At 29.7% G+C, this 25,555-nt stretch overlaps 1 protein-coding gene across 4 annotated transcripts in view; it reads right to left on the bottom strand.

Moving 5' to 3' along the window:
• Positions 1-25,555, bottom strand: part of gro (TLE family member transcriptional corepressor groucho) — a 104,097-nt gene that overhangs the window by 37,029 nt on the left and 41,513 nt on the right. For 3 of the 4 annotated variants that reach the window (XM_070647388.1, XM_070647391.1, XM_070647390.1), the window contains exon 2: positions 1,636-1,730. In XM_070647388.1, coding sequence (XP_070503489.1) covers positions 1,636-1,730 — 95 coding nt within the window. Of the gene's footprint in view, positions 1-1,635; positions 1,731-2,240; positions 2,916-25,555 lie in introns of those variants that run through there. The other variant, XM_070647389.1, reaches the window with a different exon arrangement.

Raw genomic sequence — 25,555 nt, 5'->3', positions numbered from 1 at the left:
TGAGTAAGTGAGAGAATGAACAAGTAAGTAAGCGATAAAATTCCTCGCCTTATTTTTCATGTTGAAAAAGAAGAAAATATTACATATACAAATTAATTAAGATTGAAAGAGCACAATAAAGAAAAACGAAGTGAAGGAAGGAGAAAAAGAAGTGAAACAAGCTAAAGGGAGCAAAGAAATGAAAATGAGTGTTCAGCGTCAGCACAAAGCAAACACAAAGTTATATGAGTGAGAAGGGTGGTTTTTTCCTCTTCTTTCTTTTATTTTCTTATCAAGATCATTCAATTCTCATTCCTCCTTAATTTTCCCAAACCAACACAGAATGAACTGTGAGCTCTTTTTGATTTTATCATAAGAAACGTTTCTTTTTTGTTGTTGGATTGGGGGAATGGGTGATGGAAAGACACGACGTTTGTGTGGATACCAAACACGCTATAAAGACGACTAGTGAGGAGAGGGCAGGCAAGTAAAGTGGTAGCATGGGTGACGAGCTTAATGGCTCGTTGCTCATTACAATTTCACACTCACGCCCTGGAAAATTAAATTCATAGCGTAAATGATTTCATTGCAACAGTCAGCATTGAGTAAAAGTTTATGTAGAGGATAGAAAAAATGCTATTATTATTTCCCTTTTGATTAACTTGATGAGATGCAAAAATGGGCAAAACTTTATTTTTTTTTCTCATGAAAGAACATGATGGTGATGGTATGTGTTTTGATTGCTTATTATCATTATTGCTTATGATTTTGTGTATAATCAAACCTTAATTTCATATTAAATGTTTACATTTACCATTTTCGTGTACAACATATATCTATATACGCGTATATCATTTAAGACATGTTAAATCCACATACTATATTTACATAGCAGATATTTTACTACATCATCTTCATGCATTATCATCATCATGAAACAACATTCTGTGGCATGGGATGGATGATGTAAATCATATCATATCAACTTTGTTGACAAGCGCTTCTTATTCTCGCTCATTCTACGCCTTATTCTTTATTCATATTCATTAAATGAATGTTTTACTCTTTCTCCTCATTCTCTTCCTCATTTACTCACTTTATTTCTTCCGCTTTTATCATGAACATTGCCAACAAATTTTTACCATCCATGACATTTACTGGTTGAGTCAAGACTATATGCATATTATTACTGAATGGTGATGAGGTGGAGAAATGAAATGTGATGATACTACATGATAGTGTGAGGAAGAAAAATTGTGGGAAAGAGAGTGAATGAGCGAGTGTGATAATTTATGTGACACAAATTCAAGCAAGTCAGCAAAGAATTTAAGATAATTTTAATCATATGTTATCAAAATTTTGTGTAAATAATTACACAGCTTTGAATAATTATTTGATTAATTAAAACTCAAATATGTATTCTTTAATATGTACATTTAAGCTCATGAAGTTCTAGTAACTTAATTTTCATTATGTGCCAGCTCATTTAATATGAAACATCTTTGTAATTGGTGATGTTTTCGAATACTCGTGAGAAGTTTTATGGATCTAATTATTATTTTTTTCTGAACTATTTTAAATCTTCAGAGCAAAACAAAAAGAAATTTCAGGAAGTACAAATAATTGTCATTAATTCAAATTTGGTTTAATACTTACGAATGATATTGTGCTTGTAGAAAATTAAATTCTTCTTTAATCCTTTCTAATGTGTCTGCTATTGTAAATTTTATTGGGCCTTGCGGAGGCGGTCCCTGTAAAGATACAAAAATAAAATAAACATAAGTTACAGTTCATTTTGATTTGCTAATGTCACATGTCAAAAATAAAACATAAGTGATGAAAAACGAGGTTATGTACATGACATGACAGACATTCAATTTAACTTTTTGTTACGATTCTGCCGCATTTACATTTATTCATTGCATAAATAAGAAACAAATTAATATAAGACGGAACATGGAAAAAAATGAATGAATTCTTTACGGGATCATTGCATGAAAATAAAATAAATAAAAAAAGGGAAATAAACTAGCGACCCGCAGGCAAATTATTCCATCAAAATTCCATTTATTACATTTTCATGAGAAAATCGCATAAAACAACACAAATTATTATAATTACAAATAATGCAAACAACAACAGAGAAAGAAAGTAAATCGAAACGTGGCGAAGAACGTGTGGAAAATATTAAAAGCACGAAAAAGTAGCAGGAGCGTCGGAGAAATGTTTAAACCAAAATAAAGAATGTGTTTCTTCTCTACCTTTAAATTGGCTGTCATTTTGCTGGAAATTTGTTTTCCGCTTTCTTGTATTCTCTTTTTTGCGCTCTTGTATGCGCGTCTTATTTATTATTCAACGAAAGAAAAAATTATTATTATATTCTTTAATAAACGTTCAGCTAATTTGTATGATGGCAACAAAAAGCATTTCCTTATATAGCTTAATATTCTGGCCACGAGTAAAAATTTCTTCTTTTTTTCTTTTCTTTTTCTTATTTTATTTTTGAATGAGATGACGAAGTAAAACTTTTCTTTGTGCTTTTTGTCTTGTAGACACACTGAGAGAACTATCTATCCACTTTTCATTTATTTATCATTTTCTCAACAAAAAAAAAGTGAAGCAAGAAAGAAGGACGACAAAACTTTTTATGGTACTGATTTTTTCTACTCTTATTTCATAAACACACCACCGAACAACACAAGAAAAAAATATTTATTCACAAGAAAAAATAAAGTTTTTCTTTTTTGATGAAAGATTTTCTTTCTGATATTTTTTTTCACTCTCTTGACATCCTTAATTTAACATAACATTTTTATATACATATATATGTACACATTCTCTCATCATACACTCAAGTTGATGAGGAAATTAAAACTTTCTTTTATGTGCTTGAAAAACAAGAAAAACCAAAAATTTCTTTGACTTTTATTTTCAAATTATTTCTTTATTAGGACACAAAAACCAATAATTTTCTTTTAATTTTGTTCACAATCACTTTAAATATTTTCTTTTCTTTTTTTTCTTAATCACATGCTATCCAATACAATTTGTTTATCCGTTTATGTATAGTTTAATCCAAAATGCTTATTCACTTTAATTTCATCGTATTATATTCCAATAGTAAAATGTTCCCGCTTTCATAGACTAGAAGTAAACTAGAAAGAAATATGAGCCGTTAAACAACCACCCGGCATAAACGACAGCGAGCAACTTTTTGTGGTCGTTGTTCGTACACGAATGAGAGAGAAAATAAAAACTGGTGAATGATTTCGCCCGAAAAAAAAAGAATCACAAAAGCACAAGCTGGTTGAACAGCAAAAATGGAAATAAAAACAGCACACAGAAAGAGAGAAACATCAACAGAAACGACGATGAGGGAAAAAAAAAATATTTTCATCGTCGTCGTGTAGATGAATATATACAATATAGGATGTAGAGGGGTAGGAATGAGAATGAGAGAAATTGCCATGGAGGGTGATGATGTTGAATGCGAGAAAAAGAGAAGAAAAAAAATGAATTTAAAAAAGAAAAGAAAGAAAGCGCACAAACATAAGAAATCCCTAACCCGCCGTTATTTCTCCCTTAAATAAACTCTCACTTTACTACTGCTGCTTGTTTCTACTTCTCTCATTCTCTCAATATTCTTTTCAACTTTACTCACAGCTTCGGGTGTATGAACAACATGCTTTTTTCTGTAAATCAATCCCCTTGAAATGTCGTCGCACTAGAGAAAAAAAAATCATGTTTTTATTCTATTTTATTTTACTTTTCCTTCCCTTTGTTCTTAGACAAAACGAACTGTTTCAATTTCAAATAAACGACAAGTTAATATCGAAATCGAAAAGAAGTAGACTCTTATTTGAGGGTATGGAAACCCGAAAAAGATTTAATTTAATTTCTGTGCAATGAAAAAACCTCAAAAGCCACTGACACTTCATTGTTTTATTTAATCTTCCTTGAAATATTTTCAAGAAGAAATTTTCTTGGCCACAAAATAATGATCAACAATTTTCTAATTGAGAAGAAATTTAGAAGAAAGTAAACTCTCTGAATTTTATTGTTATATGTTGATTTGCAACAAAAATATGTTAAAGAAAATTTTTGGAAGTTGATTCCGAATGTTTAAAGTTTTTTTTATTACATATTTCTGATATTTTCCTCGCTTATTACACTCTTATTTTTTATTCATGTTCATGTATATTGCAAAAAGAATGAGACGAAAATGAATTTACAAAGCAAAGTTAAGCTTGAGACAACAAGAAGTGAAGAATAAAATTTTTTCCATTTTCATTTCATGTAGCAGAAATAAAAAAAAAATGCAAAAATGCCAACAATAACAGCAGTAGAATAAAATTGTAGCTATATGCTGAGCACACTGTTTGATCATACTCCTCATCCTCTGTTACAATATTTGCTTTCATACATCCATCCATCCACCCCCAAAACATACTTCTATATTCACATAATTTCATATATACATACAAAACTCTCATGAGATGAAAAAAAGCGGGAGGAGAAGAGCAGCAAAAAAAATGCTAGTAAAAAAAGATGGAAATAAAAATGTACAACAACAAATCCACATCGACAACACAGCATAAAGAAAAAAAAATGTCTCACTCCAAGTATAAAAAGCTCTCTGTAAACAGTTTACTTCCTACAATTTTTCTCCCCATCCTCCAACCACTCATTCCACAATTTCTTTCATGAAAAAGTAGCAGCAACGAAATGGAATAATGTGAATAATAACATTCCCCAACAAACAATATTTTTTTACTCTCTCTCTTCTTTTTTTTATTTTCCTTGTTGTTGTATACTCTGTTGATGTTCGAGCGCTTCGGTTTCATGATGGCTTTGAAACAAATGTGTTAAGGAGGATGGGAAAGGAAAAAAAAAATGAAATGGAAAAAAAACGAAAAGAAAAAATTTCGTGCCCTTTTTCTCCTCCCGCAACACATTTTTTTTGTATTATTATTCCGTTCTCATACTTTAGTATATCTGCTTCGGTTCTTTTTCTCACTCACTCAACATTCTCATACCACTCCACATCATTTCGAATCATTTTCCCGCCCTCGGTCTCTCCACTTCTTCTTCTTTCCATATACTTTTTCCATAGCCTTTTTTACCATGCCATGACATGAAGTAGAGAAAATTATATTGCTACCTATTTTCCACAGTTTCCCACATTCGATGCCGTTATATTCTTTTCTGTGTGTATATTTCAAGCAAAAAGCGAAGCATGTTGGGCGGTGTCGGCGGGATATAACAAACAGAAAGCAGCAACAACATAGGGGAAAAAAAGTTTCAAGCACTGGTTTGAGTAAAAGGATGAAAAACACATTTTTGCGTCCTCTAGCACACAATATTATTTATACACAACAGCAGCAGCAGTACAGTTGAGTATAGCAAATAACAGCAATAATAACAACAACAAACATTCATCCAACTATATATTGCTGTGGTGTTGTGGAACGATGAGGAAAAATAGAGCTTTTGAATTGAAAGGGATTCATGTTATTATTTAGTATTTTGGTTTTTTGCTGCTCGTCGAATGCTGAATAGAAGAGTAGGAAGCTATGAGCTATGACATAAAGAGGAAAAAGCGAACGAAGGGTTGGAGGATAGACTGAATTGAGCATCAGCGATATACACAATTTTGTGATATGAGGGCGGTAAATTCTTTTTTTTTATATTTTGGAGGATTGTTGATGTTTTTGTTATTTGAAGCTTCGCTCATAGCGATATTTCATTTTATATACACATCACATCATAGCAAAGCAGATTCATCGTCGTCATCATCATCATACTCATACTTAAAATTTACCGAATTGTGTGCGCTTTTTCTGTGTGAAAACAATATTCAACATCACAAAATCCGATCCTTCGTAATATTTTTTTTCCTCATCTTCTTTTTTTTTATTTTCATACTGTTATGTGGGTGGTGTTCAGTACAGAGAATAAAATACAAAAATTATGGAGTGAGGATGACAACACAGCACAAGTATAGCGCTTTTGGGTTTTTTTTTTATTCCTTTTGTGATATTACGAGGTGAATTATTTTATATTTTTTATGCTCTCCTTTCAACTTATGCTTGAGTTGTTGGGTAATATTGTGATGTTATTTTTCTTCTTTGCTCTGAATATTGTATATATCTCGGTCTCCTGTTTATGCTTTAGGTGGCAGGAGATGAAGAATGAGAATGGAAGCGGTAAAGTCGTTTCCTTCTTCCTTCTATTATTTTATTCTCTCTCCTTTTCTTTTCCTTTACTTGTAAATTTATACAGCTTTTTATTACACTCGGGGATTTTTTTTCTGCTTTTCTTCATTCATTCTTCATTTCTTTTTATGTTCTCGAGGTATGAAAAAAGGAGTGGGTTGAAGTTGTTGGGTGAAATGGTGCGGTTTTTATAAGATCTTATGAGTTTTTTTTTTCTTTTTACACTTCCCACTCCACCACACTTAATATAGAAGTGGTTATACATAAATTATGTCACATTGTATTTAAAATATTTGCTCTAGTGAAACTTTATTTGTTTTAATCATTTAAGTAAGTTAATTTGTAAAGATATAATGTCAAACTTTTTAGTAAAAAAATGACAATTTATGTTACATCATCTGTAAAAACAAACAACCAGCATATACATAGAGCTATTTTCTACCATGAACGTTTAAACAACATAAACCTTTAATAGGAAAAAATGAAGAAATTTAATTTGGTTCTCATTTCTCCATCAAATTCGACTATCGACAAAAAAAATTGATAATATTATCAAGTCAACTGGAGAAAGAAAAGGCATATATGATATAAAGACTTGACAATAAAATGGAAAATTTAATGTTTTTTTTATTCGAAGTTTATATTTGCATAAGGATGTTCAATCAAATATGATGTTCCTTAAAGTGTTGTAAAAACATACAATTTGCTTAATTTACATACAATGAAGTTTATTCTTAAACAGAAATTCTCGTCATTGCTCTTGGGTGTGCAATGATTATAACTAGGAAGATAAAAGGAAAGGAAAAATTGTCATTAAAACACCGGATGGAAGAAAGAATTTTCAACAACATTTTTTTCACTGTCTTAAAATAAGTAAGCATCAGAAGCAGTAGTTGTACAAGCTTACATAGTTCACTGCACAAAACTTTACCTGAATAACTCCCTAAAGGATGGAGTGAAGGAGCAAAAAGAAAGAATGAGAAGATTGAAAAGGTTTTGTGTCACGTTTAAACAACCAACAGCAGAAATAATTTTTTCCTTTCTTTTTTCAACTGTATAGAATGAATGAAAAAAAGAATAAGTTGATATAACGAGAATGAGAAAAAAAAAAGTTTTCCATTATCATAGAGCTCCACCATTTCCCTCATTGTTGGAGTGAATATAAAAAGCGCACATAGTGAAATGCACTAACTGCTGAAGTGGAAATGGAAACAATCAAATGCAACATAATGTAAAATGAAATGAAAAAACCCTAACTCTTTCTCACTCACTCGCTCTATGCTCTTTAGAACTAAAGCAATGGTAAAAGCATCTATGGAGTTGAGTAGAAAGAAGAAAATGAAAATAAAAAAGTAGAAAAAGTGAAGTGGGGTTTTTGAATGAAAGCAGGCGAATAAAGCTTCTTATTATGCGGTATGGGAACTTTAAGAGGAAAAAAAAGTATTAAAAAGAAATAAATTATTTAACGAAGAGAGAAAAAGCGAACACTTCTGCTCTTCCATTGCTGTTTTGAGGGTGGTAAATTCAAACATAATTCACTGTATCACATAAAATGGAAAATGAGAGAAATGTGCTTATAGCGAAAGCACAAAGTAAGTGCAGACAAAGAAGAAGAAAGTCATCTAGTTACACTTAACGAGCTTCTCGTTTGCCTCAAGAGATATGTATACATACATATAAGAAAAAAAGACACATAGAATGAAAAAGAGGTTGAAAAGCTTTCACAGCAGTATCACGGTAGTAATCATCGCGCATAAAAAAACGGAAGAAGAAGGAAAATGGAAAATTATTATGCATGTTCACACATAAAAAATGATGGAGAGATGTTGAGTAGAATAAATGACAAAATATATGAATGTAAAATTGTCGTGATGAGATTTCTGCTGTTACCATACAGCTGGTATGTAAAAAGAACAAACTGAAAACCATAAAATGAATGAGAAAAATTCTTTCAGTTGTAACTGTACAAAAATGTGGTTTTTGAAAAGTTTGTCAACATATTTTTTATAACCAATAGAAAAGTTTGAAATAATACAGTCATTTTTATCAATCTCTCCGCTTTCAATGTTCTCAAGCGAATGCGTTTTATACAGAAGGAGCTTAGAATTACATTAACTTTCAAACGTATTTTCATCATAACGACGATGATGGTGTCGATGGCGGTGGTTAAGAGTATGAGAGAGAAAAAAAAATTGTTGAAAGACTTTTGCTGTCAAAGGGGAAAAAGAATTAAGTGAACCACCACCCATCACATTCAAACACAAAGAATAGAACGGTAGAATGAGACAAATTTTATGATTATTATACGTTGATATTATTATGTTGTAAAGAGCTTTTCGCTCATTCCACAGAGCTGCTTTCATTCACTCATGTATGGCAGTATAATTTTCATCGAGTTTTGTGTGTAATAAAGCAAATTAATTAAAAGTGGCAGAGGGGAACATTATTTTCATGTGATACAGAGTGTGAAAAGGGCACAGATTTGACATAATAAAAAAAGGAAAATGGGAGGACAATTTACTTTTCTGCATAATAATATTTAAAAAAAAAATTAAGTCAAAGATGAGGGATCTAGGGGTTGAGTGAAAAATAATAATATTAAAAAGTAAAAGGGAAGCTCCGAGGATATCTAATCATTAAAAAATCATCATCAAGATTTTTTTATTATATTCATATTTTACTTTAAGAGAAGAGAAAGAAGCAAAAAAAATGACAACTAAATGATGAGGGTAATGCTGACCAAAAGAAAAGAAAATAAGTTCTTCAACCACCCACAGTTTTTTTTTTATTTTCATTCTTCCATCTCCTTTTGTTGGTTAACATCCTGAAGCGACGATTGTCAAATATATAATGAAAATTTTTCCATCCCTTTTATTGTCGTCATCTTGTGCGTTGTGGCAAAATATTATTATTCTTGTTATTATTATTTTGTGATAAAAAAATAAACTTAAATTTGTTTTCTTCTATCCCAAAAGAAAATTGCTAAATATAAAAAAAATCTACTTTGTCAATTGTTGTTGAACATTGCGTGTCTATTTGCATGAAATGAACCGTAAAACTCAGGAAGGGAAAAATCAAAATCAATAAACGATTGAAGGCAAAAAAAATCTTTTATTTTTCTCCATCATGCTATTATGACCCATTTACTTGAAAAGAAAAATTGAAAAAGCTTTCTTGTGTGTTCAATTTTAGCTCTCCCACATTCTTTCATAAAACATACAAAAAGTATATTCTCTAGAAAAATAACTTTATTTCCGATTTTTATTCAATGAAATTTAATAGAACGGAAATTGATGTTAAAAATTATGAGTTTTTCAGTTTATGAGTGAAATAAAATAAACCATTCATACTTTTGTAGACTAAAAATGATCTTGCTGAAAGGCAATTATGATTTTGATTCTCAAAATTAACAGATAAATATTTGTTTTTTGTACTGTATATCGAATTGATTTCAATTAGAGCCCATGATGTGCATTTTCCTGGTTTTCTTTCACTTACCAAAATAGCTGCTTTTACAAATAACATGTTTTATATTCAATCATATTTTTTGTTTATATGAACACAACATATGTAACACATCATATCTACACACATTTTTCTTCTCTTTAGATATGATGATTTATTAATGGGATTCTATAATGTTTAACAGATCGATTAAAACAAAAATTTACGGTTCAACAACACCAGTGGCAGTATTTTCCTTTAAATGGTCAAATATGTCTATTCAATAGAGCTGAATATGTACGTATGTGTATCTGTGTACGTGATTAAAAAGAAGAAATAAATGAACTCCAATGGTACAGAAAATGGATAAAGAAAATTAATGTGAGAGAGAATGAAAGAATAAAATGGCAATATAAATCGATATAAATAAGAATAGAAATTGAATTGTGTATTAATGTTTGAACAAATTATTGCTTTAACGCTTCATTTATTTTGTTGTGGGTGGATTATTGTTACATATAATAAAAATCGTAAATACGTATATAAATGATAGTAATTGTAGGTGGAAATCAATTTGGATATAGCACGAAGCATTTAGCCTAAAAATTTACAAGTTATTATCGCTATTTTAGCTTTTTAATAAATATTCAACATCGTTATTAACCAAAAAGATTTTATCCTCATCGTAGTCATTTGAATAGAGCTTTTTATTCTAAATGGAAAATAATAAGAAGACAAGAAACCATTGAATGTTTTGGGAAGAAAGCAATTTTTTTTCTAGCTCATTCAACATAGTTCATTTCACTTCACTTCACCACACAGTATCAAATATACCCAAATAGCAAAATTATGTAATAAAGGAAGAGTATGAAGGAGTATAGATAGCAATAGATATTGATAGGATGGTAAAATCACTCGAATTCAATCAAATGGAAACGGAGCGGAAGATGATGAAACAGAATTTTTTTTTTGTATTCTTTTGCTATTGAATGTTCAATGATCCGAAAAGAGGAAGATTAACTATCTACACAAGGCTTCGAGTCATAATTGTATTATGCCAACATTTTTTTTGGTTGTGTATTTCTCTCTATTTCTTTTTTCATCCATTTTTTAGCTCTCATATTCACTTTAGGACTTTTTTTGTTTGTTTAGTATTTTTTCCACTTTGTCTGAGAATGCATATGCTTCATATATACGACTCCGTCATATTTTTATATATGTCTGTTCACAAAGTCATCTTTTCACCACAAAAAATGTATGTGAAGCTTTTTAGAGAGTAGAATACTCATTTATGGTCTGATCGAAAAGGGTGAAGTTTTTTAAGTCACTCTTGCTTCTGAATTTTTGATGGAAAAATATTTCTCAGAATATCATGTGAGTTATCCATGTTAATGTTACTGAATTATGTATGTTTGTTAGACTTTTTAGAAATTTCAGAAATCCATTTAACAATTTCAAATTTTGAATATTTTATCAAAGATATCGAGCATATATTATGTTACAAATAAATTAATGAAAACATGTATAAATGCTTTATTTAAATATTATCATCATCAGAAGTGATATCAACAGAATCAAAAGGAGTAGTGTCAAAGAATTAAATAAATGGTATGAATCTGCATACAAAAACGAACTAGATCCTAAAAGTTAAATGGTATGTGTCGTAGATGTGATGATACAAAAATATTTTATATATATGCATGAAACATAGATTTAACATAGTTATAAAGTGCCTATAGCAACGAAACATCCTTTCTCTTTTGGAATGAGAAAACTATAGCAAAAACCCACATAAAGCAACCAAAGAACTATCATCAACTAATTTAATCTTCTTTTAAATATCTATATACAAGAATTTATGTAGATATATAGAGTTATCACGTCTGCTTGATCTTTAATCATCCAACTCACTTCCTTAAAATGTATAACATATGAAAATTTCATTTTGTTATATTGTAAAATGAGATAAAAGTGGAAGAACATTATGATGAAAACTAAAAGACAAATATATTTTAAAAGGTCCCTAAACTACGCGTCACTTCTTCTTGAATAACATTATAAAGATTGTAGACACCACTGCACAGCCCACCATTTTATAATGTGGCGAAATGGTTAGGAAAACTTTTCTCACCACAATAAACTTTTCATTTGTAACATCGTCTACACCACAGCATCAGAACTAGTAATAGTAGAAGAAGGCAGGCTTCTATAAAATGGAAAGAGAATGAACAACAGAAACAGGGATTTGAAATTTTTCCTTTCATATATATACATCAAGTTCAAATCGATTAAGTTTGAAAGTTTCAAATTGCATCCAGTGAAAACACCTGTTAGTCACAAATATAGATTCACTAGTTGTTAAAAATAACCACAACCACTATCGTTGAAAGAGAAGTTGATAAATATCTTTTATATGATATATCAAAAAAGAACATGCACATGAAAGATTCAAGAATGATATAAGGCAAACTAAAGTGTAGTCTAAAACTTCATGATGATATGTACAGCAGAAAAAGGGATGAAGAAAATTTGCTTCATGACATGAAAAACCATATAGTTTTTTTTTTCCAAAAGTTATTAAATAACACTCATTCACTTCATGACAACGGCAACGATGTCATAGCTTGGTAGAGTAACTTTCAATATACATATTAACTCCTTATTTCAGTAGAGTGGAGGGAAAGAGAACAGATATTGTGGTACAAATGGGTTTTGTGGTTTTATCACTACACAAAATTTTCAATTACACACAATGAATATTATGTAGAAACATAAGCAATAGCAAAAGTTGAAAGTTAGAAGAGTCATATCAACTTGATTTTGATTGTAAAATATCAAAAATGTGGTTGAGAATATTGTGGTGAAAGAGGAAGTTTTACTTTTACAGTATATACATCTACGAAAATTTGGTATAGCATAAAGTGTGGAGGTGTAGACGATTATACAAGTAATATGATGTTAGTTTATATCATTATATGAGGGATCATGATCACGTTATCACGTTCAAAGATCACGTAATCTTTTTATCCTCTACTTATATATGAGGTTGATTAGTAAAATATGAAGATACATCTAATTATTATTTCAGTTAGTTGAAAATTAAAATTATTATTTGAGAATAAAACAAGAAATCAAAGTAAATTTCTAAGACATTATTTGTAGATACACTGTACATGTAAAATGATAAAGCCTCTTATCCTTTTCAAATTATCTCCTGCTCTTTGACTCAAAAATCTATACAACATCATCATCATGACACAAAATAACAAGTTTAATTACAATAGAGTTAGTTAAAGGCGTATAATACCTCTTTATTGCTTTTATAAGCATCTTTTTCCTAACATGAACATATCCACCTTACACAACCTCCCACTCATTGGAATCATCATCATAATCACCAGTAGCATTAGTATAGGAGAAAAAGAAGGAGAAAAGGATGTAGGCATACAAATGAATACTATATAAGCATGTTGAATAGGAAGAGGAAAATAACAATTTTCTATTTTCTCAAATAAATTCCTCATCGTCTTTTGGTTTTATGGTAGAATATTGAATAAATGTACTCATGTATGTTGAAACGAGAGACCAGAAGGATGTTCCATTGATATAGTGTCTATTTGGTATGAATTTGAAAATCTGTTATGAAAGGGAAATTAAAAACAATTTGAGCATTTAAGTTTGCTAATATGCCATCATGCCACTAGTTTAACTACCTATGTATGTTTATTTAAAATAAAATTTTCATAGACATAATCAGCTTTATAATTTTTAAGGTGTAATTCGATTAAGCAAGTTCATTCAAAAACTAGGTGGAGGTAATGGGAAGCCTATTAACATACCATTGCTGCCAAATTACAAAGTTGATTAGTTTAAATATTTATTTACAATACGGAAGCCCTACAAAAGTATTTTGAGATTCATACAACGGGATTATAAACTAGTTTAAATCATTTACTAACCTCATCCTCTAAAATTTTTCAACAAATTCTTGCCTTTTCCATTATACACTTTTAGTTGAACATTTTCTCTATCATAAAAAGGGATAATTTTACTCTTTACCATAACCATGCTGCTCTTTACACCTTACTAATATCTCTCGTATTTCCACACTGTATAGCAACCATTACCACCCAATATGCTACCACATATACTGAGTTGTATATCTCATTCTCTCATCTAATCGTTTTTTTTTTCTTTTCGGGCGTGTTTGCAGATTTTTGCCTGTAGACAAATACCTATTTAAATTTTCAACATTTTGTGTGTTGGGTTAAATTAATTTTCATAGCATGTTTCCTCATCGTTTGTTGTCGTTCCGTCGTCATCATTGTCGTAGTTGATTCTGTTATTGTTGTTGTTGCTTTTTGTTAGAAAACATTATATTAGAAAATTGAGGAAAATTGTATTCACAGAAGTACAATACAGTAAAGGAATGGGAAAAAATTTTCAGATTTGGTTTTGTTTGGTAGGGAAAAAAAATTAAATTTTGCTGCTCTATTTTGTATGCTTAGTATGAAATATCAAAAATATAAACTCATATATACTCGACATCAGACAACACCAAAGACAAGGAATAAGAAATGAGAATGAGAAGCAGGGGGTGAGTATGAATGAACAAACAAGGAAACAAGAGTTGTTATAAAAATTAGCTTTTCACATGCACAATCCTACTAACCAAATGTTCAACTCACACCATAGCTTACATACATTTTCTAGTTTTCCTATGTGGTATTTAAAATAATAATAATATTAAAAGCATAGAAAAACGTTTCGGGGAATGAGTTGAAGAAACTTTTCATTATTTTAGTTGTGAACATACAGAAAGAAGAATCTTTTGTGAAATATGCTGTTTAATTGTTCAATTAGAAACTTAATGCACATACATAAACTGTGGTATGGGTATAAAATTTATATTATTGGGTTTTACGTACAAGAAAGCATTTTAGAAGAAGTAAATGTTGGGAGGTGATATGGCTTTAGTCTTGATATTTTAATACTGTTTTTATTGTCTCAACTATACCACAATTTCCTTAATTCCTTCTCTTCATTTCAAAACTTTCTTATGACCTGCCCACAACATAAAATATTTAATTCCTCTAAGAATTTCGAAAGGTAAATAAAATTTCTCTTGTCTTCCCATCTGATCTTCCTAATTTTATTTAAAACTATTTCTCCTTACTTTCGAGCACCTAAATAAAGATGGTAAAATTATTTCTTACTTCAATGTTCCTATCTCATGAAATATTGAATTTTATTATATACTAAGAGAAACTTCTTCAACATAAGAGTCGTTCATCTGTCTTATTTTCAAATGTATTCATTCACATCCGGAAAAAATACTATTCAAGCTCACAAAAAGATAGTCTGCTTCACCATTTACTACATTTTAATTCATCTTGATATTTAGTCCCAAGAAAATCACATAATCATTTATGTCGCATATGACAGACGATTTTTTTCTCTAATTATTTAGGTCGTATTAAATCAGCGATTGCAAATAAACAAAAAAATGATTTTTAAGCATTAGAATAAAATGATTTTTTTTCATTGCATCAAGAATGTCATGTTCATTCCATTTTATTTGAAAAAATAATAAACAAAACGAGAAATAAAACCATAAATGAGATAAAACGAACGAAATGAGGGTGCAAAAGCCACAAGAAAAATAAATATCAGAAGCACTGAAATTTATCTCATTTTATTCAAAAAGATAAACCTCATAACAGCAATGAATAAGAGGAGAAAAAGGCAGAAAGCCACAAGTCAGTGTAGATCGAGCTTTTCATCATTCCTTTGTCTACAGAATTTCCTTCTTCAATGCCTGCAAAATTTCATAGAATAATTTTTCTATAGGAACGACTTGTGTGTCGGCCTCAAAAACCTCAAATACCACAAAACCATTCCCTTCATCTCAATTTTACTTCATCTAAGAAGAATGTAATGAGTGAAATGAGAAAAGAAGATAAAAAATCGGAAGAGATAAGTAGAAAATAACATCATCAGCAATCATGGATAATGACCATCATCATGTATGCCACACATTTTCTGAAATAACATTTATGCATTTCAATAGAATGAGAGGACAAAAATGATGAGAAAGAATTAGAAAAAGGAAAGCTTACGGAAGAGATTATTTTTTATTTCTCCACATCATCATGATGCTCCACAAAAATTAAAAGTAAAGGAAACCACAAAATAAAATTTTTAGTTCCACCTTTTACATTGCTTTCCTCTGTATTTTTCTTTAAGAAACCTTTTTTTTTAATCTATGGATACACATTTTAAAATGCCTCAATGTAAATGTTAATGGAGTAGGAAAAGAAGAATAGGAGGTTAGTTTGATGTACCGCACAGTAAAATCTTCTTTCTGACCAAAAGTATTTCCTCTTTACTTTCAATTCTAATGTAAAATTGTTCATCGAACATGAAATGATCCGTAATGACATTATTATATTTGATAAAAATGATAAATATCAAGAAGAAAATATGTAAAACGTTTCTACGGTCGAAAAGCTAATCTTGATGATACTGAATTAAGATTAAATAAACCTTTTTCAATTACATACATTTTTCTGGTAGACTAGATTAAAAGTACCCACATTTTCGTTTCCATATTACTTCTTTTATACACATTTAACTATAATTCAGAAAAGGAATTCCTTATCTCATTATGAGAAATGAAAAACTAAATGTGAATTGTGACAAGAGATTCAATCCTAATGTAGATCTACAAAAGAATGCATATTCATTGCGATAGAATGTTAATAATTTTATTATAATATAAATTTACCCGACAGATGAGATGGAAAGAGAAAACAAGCATGAAAAGGAGATGAAGAAAAAGTGGTTTCTATTTTCTATTGTTAAGGATTTTTTTTCACAACCCTCTTCACTATGCTTCAATGATAATGATGCTGAATTTTTTTCTCATCCTCGAGACTCTTAGAAGAGATTGAAGGGTATGTGACGTTTTTATGAAACGATCGCATTTAAAAAGGCAACAAGAAACTGTAAGGGTGCAAAAAGAATCATTTCAATAAAGCTCTTCATAGTCACAATATGTTAACAACAAAAGCAGCATCAGCAATAATATCAACCTCAATCCCATAAAGAAGTCTCTACCCCATTCAAAATTGTAAGAAGCAAAAATATCCCCTCTTTCATTTCGTATTAGAGAAACTGATGAAATGATTGTTAATTCCTCTCTATGTATCACAAGCTCTTTTTATTTCCCATCCATTCTATTCAATTCCTCAACCCCACAGACAAATATAGATAGATGGTATATATATATGTATATACTTGAAGAAGAAAAGAAAGCCAGAAAAGCAGCATCAAATTCATTGAGTAAAAAAAGCGTAAGAGGAAGAAGGAAATTTTTCCATCCATAAAAAAATAGCATACAGAAAGATAGAAACGAGAAAATAACTGCTGCAGATATAAAAAATATATAAATGTGTTCTATGAGGCTGCTGATGCTGCGAGGGTTGGAAAATTGTTTCTCGATTCAATTATATTCTTTTCAGATTTTTTCGCCTCACGAAGCACACCTCATCCTATGATTATTTTATATTTTTTCCTCATCCATCCATCCATTCAACATCCTCATCCCACTCAATTCTCGCTCTTTCTCTTGAGAGCTCTTTTTATGTTTTTTTTTCTTTCCTTTTCAGTTTTTTTTTTCAGTTTCCACTCGAATGAAAATCACTTGAACATTATTGTAATTTTTTTCCTCTTTCCAACAAAATCTTTTTTCCTACTGTTACAGCTTCTCCAACCACCAACAACTCTCCCGACCTTTTTATTTTATTTTCATTTTCTACTCTATATTGCTTTTGCTACTTCTGATACCCCCGACCACAAAAAGCTACTCATTCTACACTCTTCACGTTCTCGCACACCATTCACATTATACACAAAATGGATGGATTTTTTTTTCCTTTTTTCACGATGAATGATAGAAGAATTACTGCTGATGTTCTAGCTGTTGTTGTTAAGGAATTTATGGGAAGCTATTTGCTTTTCTTGGTTTTTTTACTTGCTTGTAGTATATGTAATGTATGAATCTATATCTATATTTGAAGCATTTTGTTGGTGACTTTTAGTATGTGTAAGTGAAAACGTATTGTGGGTGTACAAATAAAGAAAAATGTTCTTGTATAAAAATCATGTTACAGCACAGGGAAAAAAACATACCACCTTTCACCCTATTAAATATGACGTTGACAATGATGATGAGATTATGATGTCTCAAAAAAAAAAAAAAGAAATTTATTGATATTTTATGATGAATAAGTATAATGATTTAGAAACTTTTTAATGTAGTAGCAGATACAATTAATACACAAATTTGTTTAATGTCATTTTAAATTAACTATAATAATGTTAATAATTGATAATTGTTTTAATTCAATTAAGTATTTTTATATGAACAGCAACGTAGCCAGATTATTTTTGAGAAAGGGAGTATGAATCGCAACAATTTAGGTAGTGATTGAAATTTTTTGATGAAAACCCTAACAAATTGAACATTTTTTTACAAAACAAGAGGGAGGGGGAGGTTGGCTCTAAAGCTTTCAACCCCGCCTCTGTTATATACTCATTAATTCATTCAGTTCAATAATTGAAAGTCAATGAGATCTGGGATTTAAATTTAAAAAGAACAAAAATAAAAATAATAGAATTAAATATTAATTTAACATTGATATTCGATGAAATGAAACAACACACAAATAAAATAAATAACTGATGTAATTGAAAACGGTTTTTCTCGATACTGGAGGTGATTGAAGTCAAAAATATACAATAAAAATCCATATATTGAAAGTGAAAATTAATGAATTTTTAATTGCAATCGAGCATCATTAATTTACCAAGTGATTTAATTTTTTATGCATTGTTTTATTCCAATTAAGTAATTCAATGTTTGCTGCCAATTAATTGGATTTAAATTTTTTGTTTATGAAAATTAAAATGAGAGAGAAAGTGACTATAATTAATTCACTTATGGAAATGGTATATAGAGGTAGAATATTTAATTAACATTTAGTAATATAGTAAACAACTATTTGTGAATATTTATGAAATATGAGATTATAAATGGTAATCTCTGAAATCTTGCGATGATAATGGATCTAATAAGTGTACATAATTTCAATAGTTATAAAAATAAATTGAACAAGGATGGAGAGACGTATAATGCTGTAATTGCTAAGTGCAAATTCATTTGTTGAATAATAAACTCATCATCATTGTTATTAAACTTTTTTTTATTCTCATTCCTTCACATTGTTCATTAAAATGAATATAAAGAGGCAAAATCATCTTCTAACCATTCCACATTTTCCGTCAGCAGACGTGTTACTATCCGGAAAAGAGCAAGCATTTAAATAATTTTCCACGAGTTTTTCTACCACATTACATTTCACTATAGTACTCAAAATATTATGGAACGTTTAGTGTTTCTTATTATATGCATATACTGCCCACTTCTCACCCTCTACTTTCATATTCCACTCATTTTCATGTTTTTCATTTTCCTTTTTTATAGAAATTATTCATTTTCATTTTACAACTCCACCACTTGACTATGCAAATTTTGTCTTCCTTTATTTTTTTTTCTTTGTAAGTAAAATTGCAATAATTTTTTTCAGCTTCGTGATATTGTTGAACATATATATGCAAACATTTATAGCACTGAATTATTTCACAATGAACATATACAGATTGTGTAGGACGCCTTTGTATTTTTATTGCTGCAATCATAATAGTCGAATTAGGATGCAAAGGTTCTTCCTGTAAACAAAATGTTTAAACCTTTAAATGATAGTTCAATCAACCCTTAAAGTGCCTTTTAATGTTTTCACAACGATAATTCGCTGCTTGAGTTTAAAATTACCCACAAAATTCATGGGATAATAACTCTGCATACAATATAGTTCATGGTTTGAGTATCTTGTACATCAAAAAGCAATCATTATTTTTAGTCTTTCTCATACAGTGTCGTTTATTTGAAAAACAAGTCAAGAGGAAGAAAATTTATAAAACCACTCGAAAAGTTATTTATAAAGCGCTTTAGCAAATATTGTATTCGATGAACTAGGATAAAGGAGAATGGAAAGTGAAAATTATGCTGAAAACTCAAATGAGCTCTTTAATTTAATATCAAGTGTACTATAAATGGTTCTCATACTTGATATTATCTTACTGGCTGTCTCTAGTATGTTCTATCGTTTGTCTACTTGAAATTTGATCTCTGGTACGATTTTTTTTCTCCATTATTTCTTTTAACAGTAAAATGTCTCGATTGAAGTGGATTTTTATACTTCAATACTCTGTTTAAAGAGCTTTTAATACATAAGTTTTATAGTGGAAATGGAAAAAAGAAGAGAAAAAATGTTTGAAAAAATTATAAATTTAAAGCAAATTTTACTTAAAGGAATAAAACAACATGCATGTTTGTACATCCATAAATCAGTTAAGTAGCATGAGTTGCATAGAAACATGAGCAGTTTCATGTCTCCATTTTTATATTATATTCATTCATTCACACTCTCTTTTCTCCTCTGTGCTTTTTTATTGATTCAGTTCATGTCGCAATAGTGTAGAAGTAGCAATGGCAAAAAAATATCTCATCACACTTTGGCGAATGTACAAAGAGGAAAAGAGCTTCCAACCATAGTTGTATGTACATGTACATCACATACATATATTGCAGAGCTTCATATATCTCAATGTATATCTAAAGCAACATCATGTTACATATTCCATGTATGTATACATCACTTTTATGTTCTGCTCATATGCGAAGCTCAGCAGTTTTTTTTTCATCGTTCATCTCCATCCAATTTTTTTAGATCATAAAAAAGCAGTTTTTACATTCAACTTTTTGTGTGCTTCTACTGCTTACTTTCTACCCCATACTCTACATAGGGATTTTTTTTTATTATATGTCCTCCTACTTTTGCACCCACAATTTTTTATGTTTATACCCATCATGGCAGCAGCAGCAAAAAAAAAGTTCTTTTTTTTCACTTCACTTTTCACAATTGGCAAAAAAATGTTTGGAATGGGATTTTTTTTTTTTTTTTTTTGAGGTGGTTTGAATGATGTTGAATGCTTCTTTTTCCTCTTTGTGTATGCGATGGGAATTTTCATTCCATTTTTTTACATTTCAAATGAAAGTACATGTTTGAATGTGAATATGAAATTGGTTTGTGCTGCTACTGCAGTTGAATAAAATCGCAAAAAAAATATACAGAGAACGAGGAAAAGGAGAAAAGTGAAAAAGCAGTAGCATTGGATGGAGCTTTTTTTTAAAGGCAAAGCAGCAACATCACTAGTAGTAGCATAAAAAATGTTAACGCTCGACTGAAATCCATCGGGGTTGAACTTTTGGGATGTATAATGTATATGTGATGTTATAAACGAGTTTGAATTTTTTTTTCGGATATGGGTTTAAGAGCGACAAGCAAAAAAAAGGAATAAAAAAAATCCGGAAGGGTTTTTTGTGAGCAGCAGTGGAAAAATCCCTTTTGAATGAGAGATCCAAAACGAAATCCTGACGAATGCAAAATACATCATTGCGAGGGTGTTGTGAATATAAATGTTTTGGGCGTTGGTTTTTTATTTCATCTCATTCTACAACCGTATTGTAGTTGTTGCAATCTCCTTTTTTGTTGAATATCGAACAAATCTTCATATCCTTTTATACATGAATTCATACTTATTATCATTCGATATAAGGATTGAGAATATTTTATCTTTTATTATCATTTTATTATAGGAAGGATTCATCATGAATTTGAATATATTTTTCCATTCCATTGTAAGGAAATATAAAAGATTGATATTTGATTAAATAATGAATAAAAATTCTTTAAAGTTACAATTACTCGTGCACCTGTTCTGATACTCATAAAGAAGCATTAAATCTTATTCTATTATTTTAAATATGTTTTTTAGTTTTAAATTTGCAACTTTAAATACTTATTTGATTTTTTTCCCTTCACATTAAGCTCAATTACAGTAAGAGGATAATTACTTAATTTACAAAAGAGAGCAATAAGGATAAAAGAGAGGAAGGAAAAATAATCAGTGATGCTTATTTAATGACATATACAAAAAAATAAGAGTAAGTTTACTATGTAATTAAACTACAATAATTCTTTTCCATTCCATTAACTTCTCACACTTAACATTTTTGGAGAAAATTGGATGGGATATAAATAAAATTGTATCACTTACAATAACAAACAAAGCATGTAAAAAAATAAAATAAAACATATAAAAAATTGTAACCGTTAAACTCATTTCCCAAAACTGTCGTTGAAAATTGGATAAAAGGGCACACAGGAAACACTGAACAGCACATGAAAAACCAATAAAACCCAAACTCTCGTTCTTACTCTCATTCCAAGCCATCAACGCCTGAACATATAAATGTATATATGTATAAGCAGCCCCATCACACTCTCAAATTTCTCCCCTCATTCCTAAAAAAAATCCACCACAACACATATATACCACAATTTTCCTCTCGAATGTGCTACTGCTGCTCACATTTATCTCTTTATGGTGTAGATACACTGAAAATGGTAGATATTTAATTCATTATTATATGTTGTTCAACTCTCAACCACTAACCATATTTTTTCCATCTCTCGACACACAAAACACATCTCATTCCACATTCACATAGTTTACCACTCACCCGCACACCCCATTATCTCTTTCCAACATCTCTCCTCCGACATATAAAGAACATTTTATCATCATCCCACAATAATTTTCTACAACAATTCAAGCCGAATTATGCTTTCGGCTAAAATCGGGACGACTAAACTTTTTTCTCTTTTTTACTCTCATTGCACAATCGCATGACAATTTCGCTCTTAGAGATGCTCCAAAATAAACTTCTTAATTTGTATTCGAGAGAGTAAATAAACGAGAGGAAACAAAAAATGTGTGATGATGATTTTAAGCACATTTTACCGTCATTGCTACTTGTATTATTGACATGAGAACATGTATGTTAAAAGTTAATACAATCATGTTTACATTATGATACTCATTCACGAAACATTATTATGATATTGCTTTATATTGATTTAATGGAATTTAAGTTGTTCTTAATGAAGTTCTGGATTAACTTTTCATCCACAAAATCTTTTAAATTCAAATATAAATCATTTTTTTTATAATCCAAGAATGTAGAACATCATGCAAGCTCAATCATAAAATATTATAAGGATTTAGACATAAAGCTCATTGCTCTCTTTCACCTCATTCCACAAGTCTTTCTCATACATTTATTTCTGAATATGGGGTAATTAAATATATGTATGTAAAAACGTGTTTTGAATGAAAATAACTTTTTTATTTCCTTTTGCCTCCCTTTCCATAGGCAAGTAAATAAGTTAAATATATATGCGCGATTTCATATAAATTGTCTTATGCCTATTTAAACTCTTGGGAAATTAAATTACATACTAATCAGTTCTTAAATAATCTACCGTAATGGCAACAACAAAAACAATAAGCATAAAATTGATAAAATGAAAAATGAGTATTTTGCGTTTGCTGTTGATGTTATTGTTATTTAAAGTTATAACAATTTTACGCCTCGAACTTCTTCTCGAAGAAAAGATTTTAATTTGTTTGCTGTTGATGCGAGGCGATGATAACACGAAGTTTAAGTGGTAGCAGAGATGGTTGGGGTGTAGTGGGTTATTGTTGAGGGTGAGAAAACGAAAAGAAAAATAACAAAATGCTTTTAACATGAAATTTTCAGCGATTGTGTAAAACAGATTATGAAGTAATTTTAGGATTGGTGGGAGGAGGAAAATTAATGATGACAGTGTCTCAAGAGGAACTAAGTAAATTATCATCATTATCATCTATAATTAACTCCAATGTAATACATTATACGCCAATAACTTAAAGATTCAATTGACATGTCAACTGTGTTATTGATTTAATGTATCATATACAATCATCACCGCAAAAACCATTGAATTTAAAACCACAATCTAGTTGTTAGCAATTGCGAACAATGTATACAATATAAAATATGAATTTAATACCACAATTGCACAATTATTTTACATTTTTTATTATTTAATTTTTGCATGGCTTCGAACTATATTTGGTTGATACTTTGTTTTATTTTGAATTAAAAAAATACGATAAACAACCCTCAAATGAAAAAGTGGAAAAAAGCAATTCAAATTTAAAACTGTCTAATAAAGCTTTGACCACAAAATGCTCTTTTTCCTGTTTTATTTATTGGTCAAATGTGTATTTCATTGTGATAAAGTGATGGCTTGAATTAATTTTTCGTTCATATTTATTTATATTATTAATTACTCTCGCACATTTTCAATCATTCATGCTTAATCTCTCACTCACACCTCCCGTCACTTTCGACCACAGGGACCGAAACATTATTACTCATTTAATCCCCTTTACCAACCAACAACATCAAAATCAAAATATTTATGAGGTTCTGGTGGACATTTTCATGAAAATGAACATCAAATTTGGGTATTTTATTTAATTAGCATATTATTGTGACGGCTTTGCATAAACATGAACCTGACGAATTTCAGTACAGCTATAAACAGGAGAAAAACAGAAAAATATATAAAGCATCCCAATGGATTAGCTTGACATCGATCAAAATTAGATCAATTCCATAGGAAGATTTTAAAAACGTTTAATTATGTAATGTTTTTATGTGAAATAATTTAACAACAAATTGTACAATTATATGGTAAAATGTAACTAAATTAATGAGCTTTACAGTAAATTAGATACTTATTATCACTTTATAATGTTGGTATTTCAAAACATGCTTTTTAAAAATCAAGTACCGTTCTTGATTAACAGAACAAGAGGTAAATATCCTTTTAATTTAATTATCATTGTCTTGTTTTCATATCCGCACTTGAACGAATCGTATCTTTAAAAACAGAAGAGGAAAAAAATGGAATACCATCGCCATTGGCGTCTATCGTAAAATTATAGCGCCAGAATACACACAAATATTTAATTGGAATGGAAATGTTTATTCAATTAGCAGAAATTCTCTCACTATGAATTTTAGTTCCCGTTCAAGCAAAATATGGATAAAAAAATGGAAATAAAATATCGAGAGAATACTTTTCCTCGTATTTGTACATTAAAACCTTGATACCTTTTTTGATTGTTTATTTTTAAATGTATGGAATGGATATAAAAGCACTCGCAAAATATCGCTCACTGATTCGATTCCACTTTTATTTTCATACCCACCAACAAAGGATTGCTTTATGAAAAATTCGAAAAACAAAAAAACACACGCGATAAAGAAGAAGGGTTGTATTGAAAAACAAGGATAATTGGAAATACATAAATATTTTCTTTTTTTTTTTGCTTTCAATTGAATATTAATATTTTTTATTTCAATATTCCATTTCTGCCAACTGTCATTGTACTTGCTTATATTGATTTAAAGCGAACTAAAACGATTTATAAACACGGAGAAATATGCAAATATTCTGCAATGATTGTTTATGGTGTATTACAAGGATTGCATATTGCAACTTTGTTGATTCAATAACGAATATGTTTTAAAATATTTAATTCTGAAAACTTCTCATTCTTCCCAAATTTTCTCCAACTCCACAAATAAAGTGAATAGAAATTTATGATTTCAGTATTTTTTTCCAATTCCTGAAAAGGATAAAAACTGGAAAAAACCTTTAGCGCGTCTCCACATAAATATTTAATCAATTCAAGAAAAAGGGTTGCTATTTTTTTCTTCTTTTTTAGTCGTCGATATTATTTGCTTTGTTGCAGAAAAGTCATCCCTTTTCAATTTCATCAATAACCATTTTGTATAGCAAAAATGAAAATCGATTTCTTATTTGTTTTTGACA

Source organism: Chironomus tepperi, unplaced genomic scaffold (assembly GCF_022539635.2).
Source record: "Chironomus tepperi strain 1889 unplaced genomic scaffold, CSIRO-AGI_Ctep_v1 contig_376, whole genome shotgun sequence".
Lineage (NCBI taxonomy): Eukaryota > Metazoa > Arthropoda > Insecta > Diptera > Chironomidae > Chironomus > Chironomus tepperi.
Note: the sequence above shows the minus strand (reverse complement) of the source record. Positions and strands in the feature narration are given on the sequence as shown.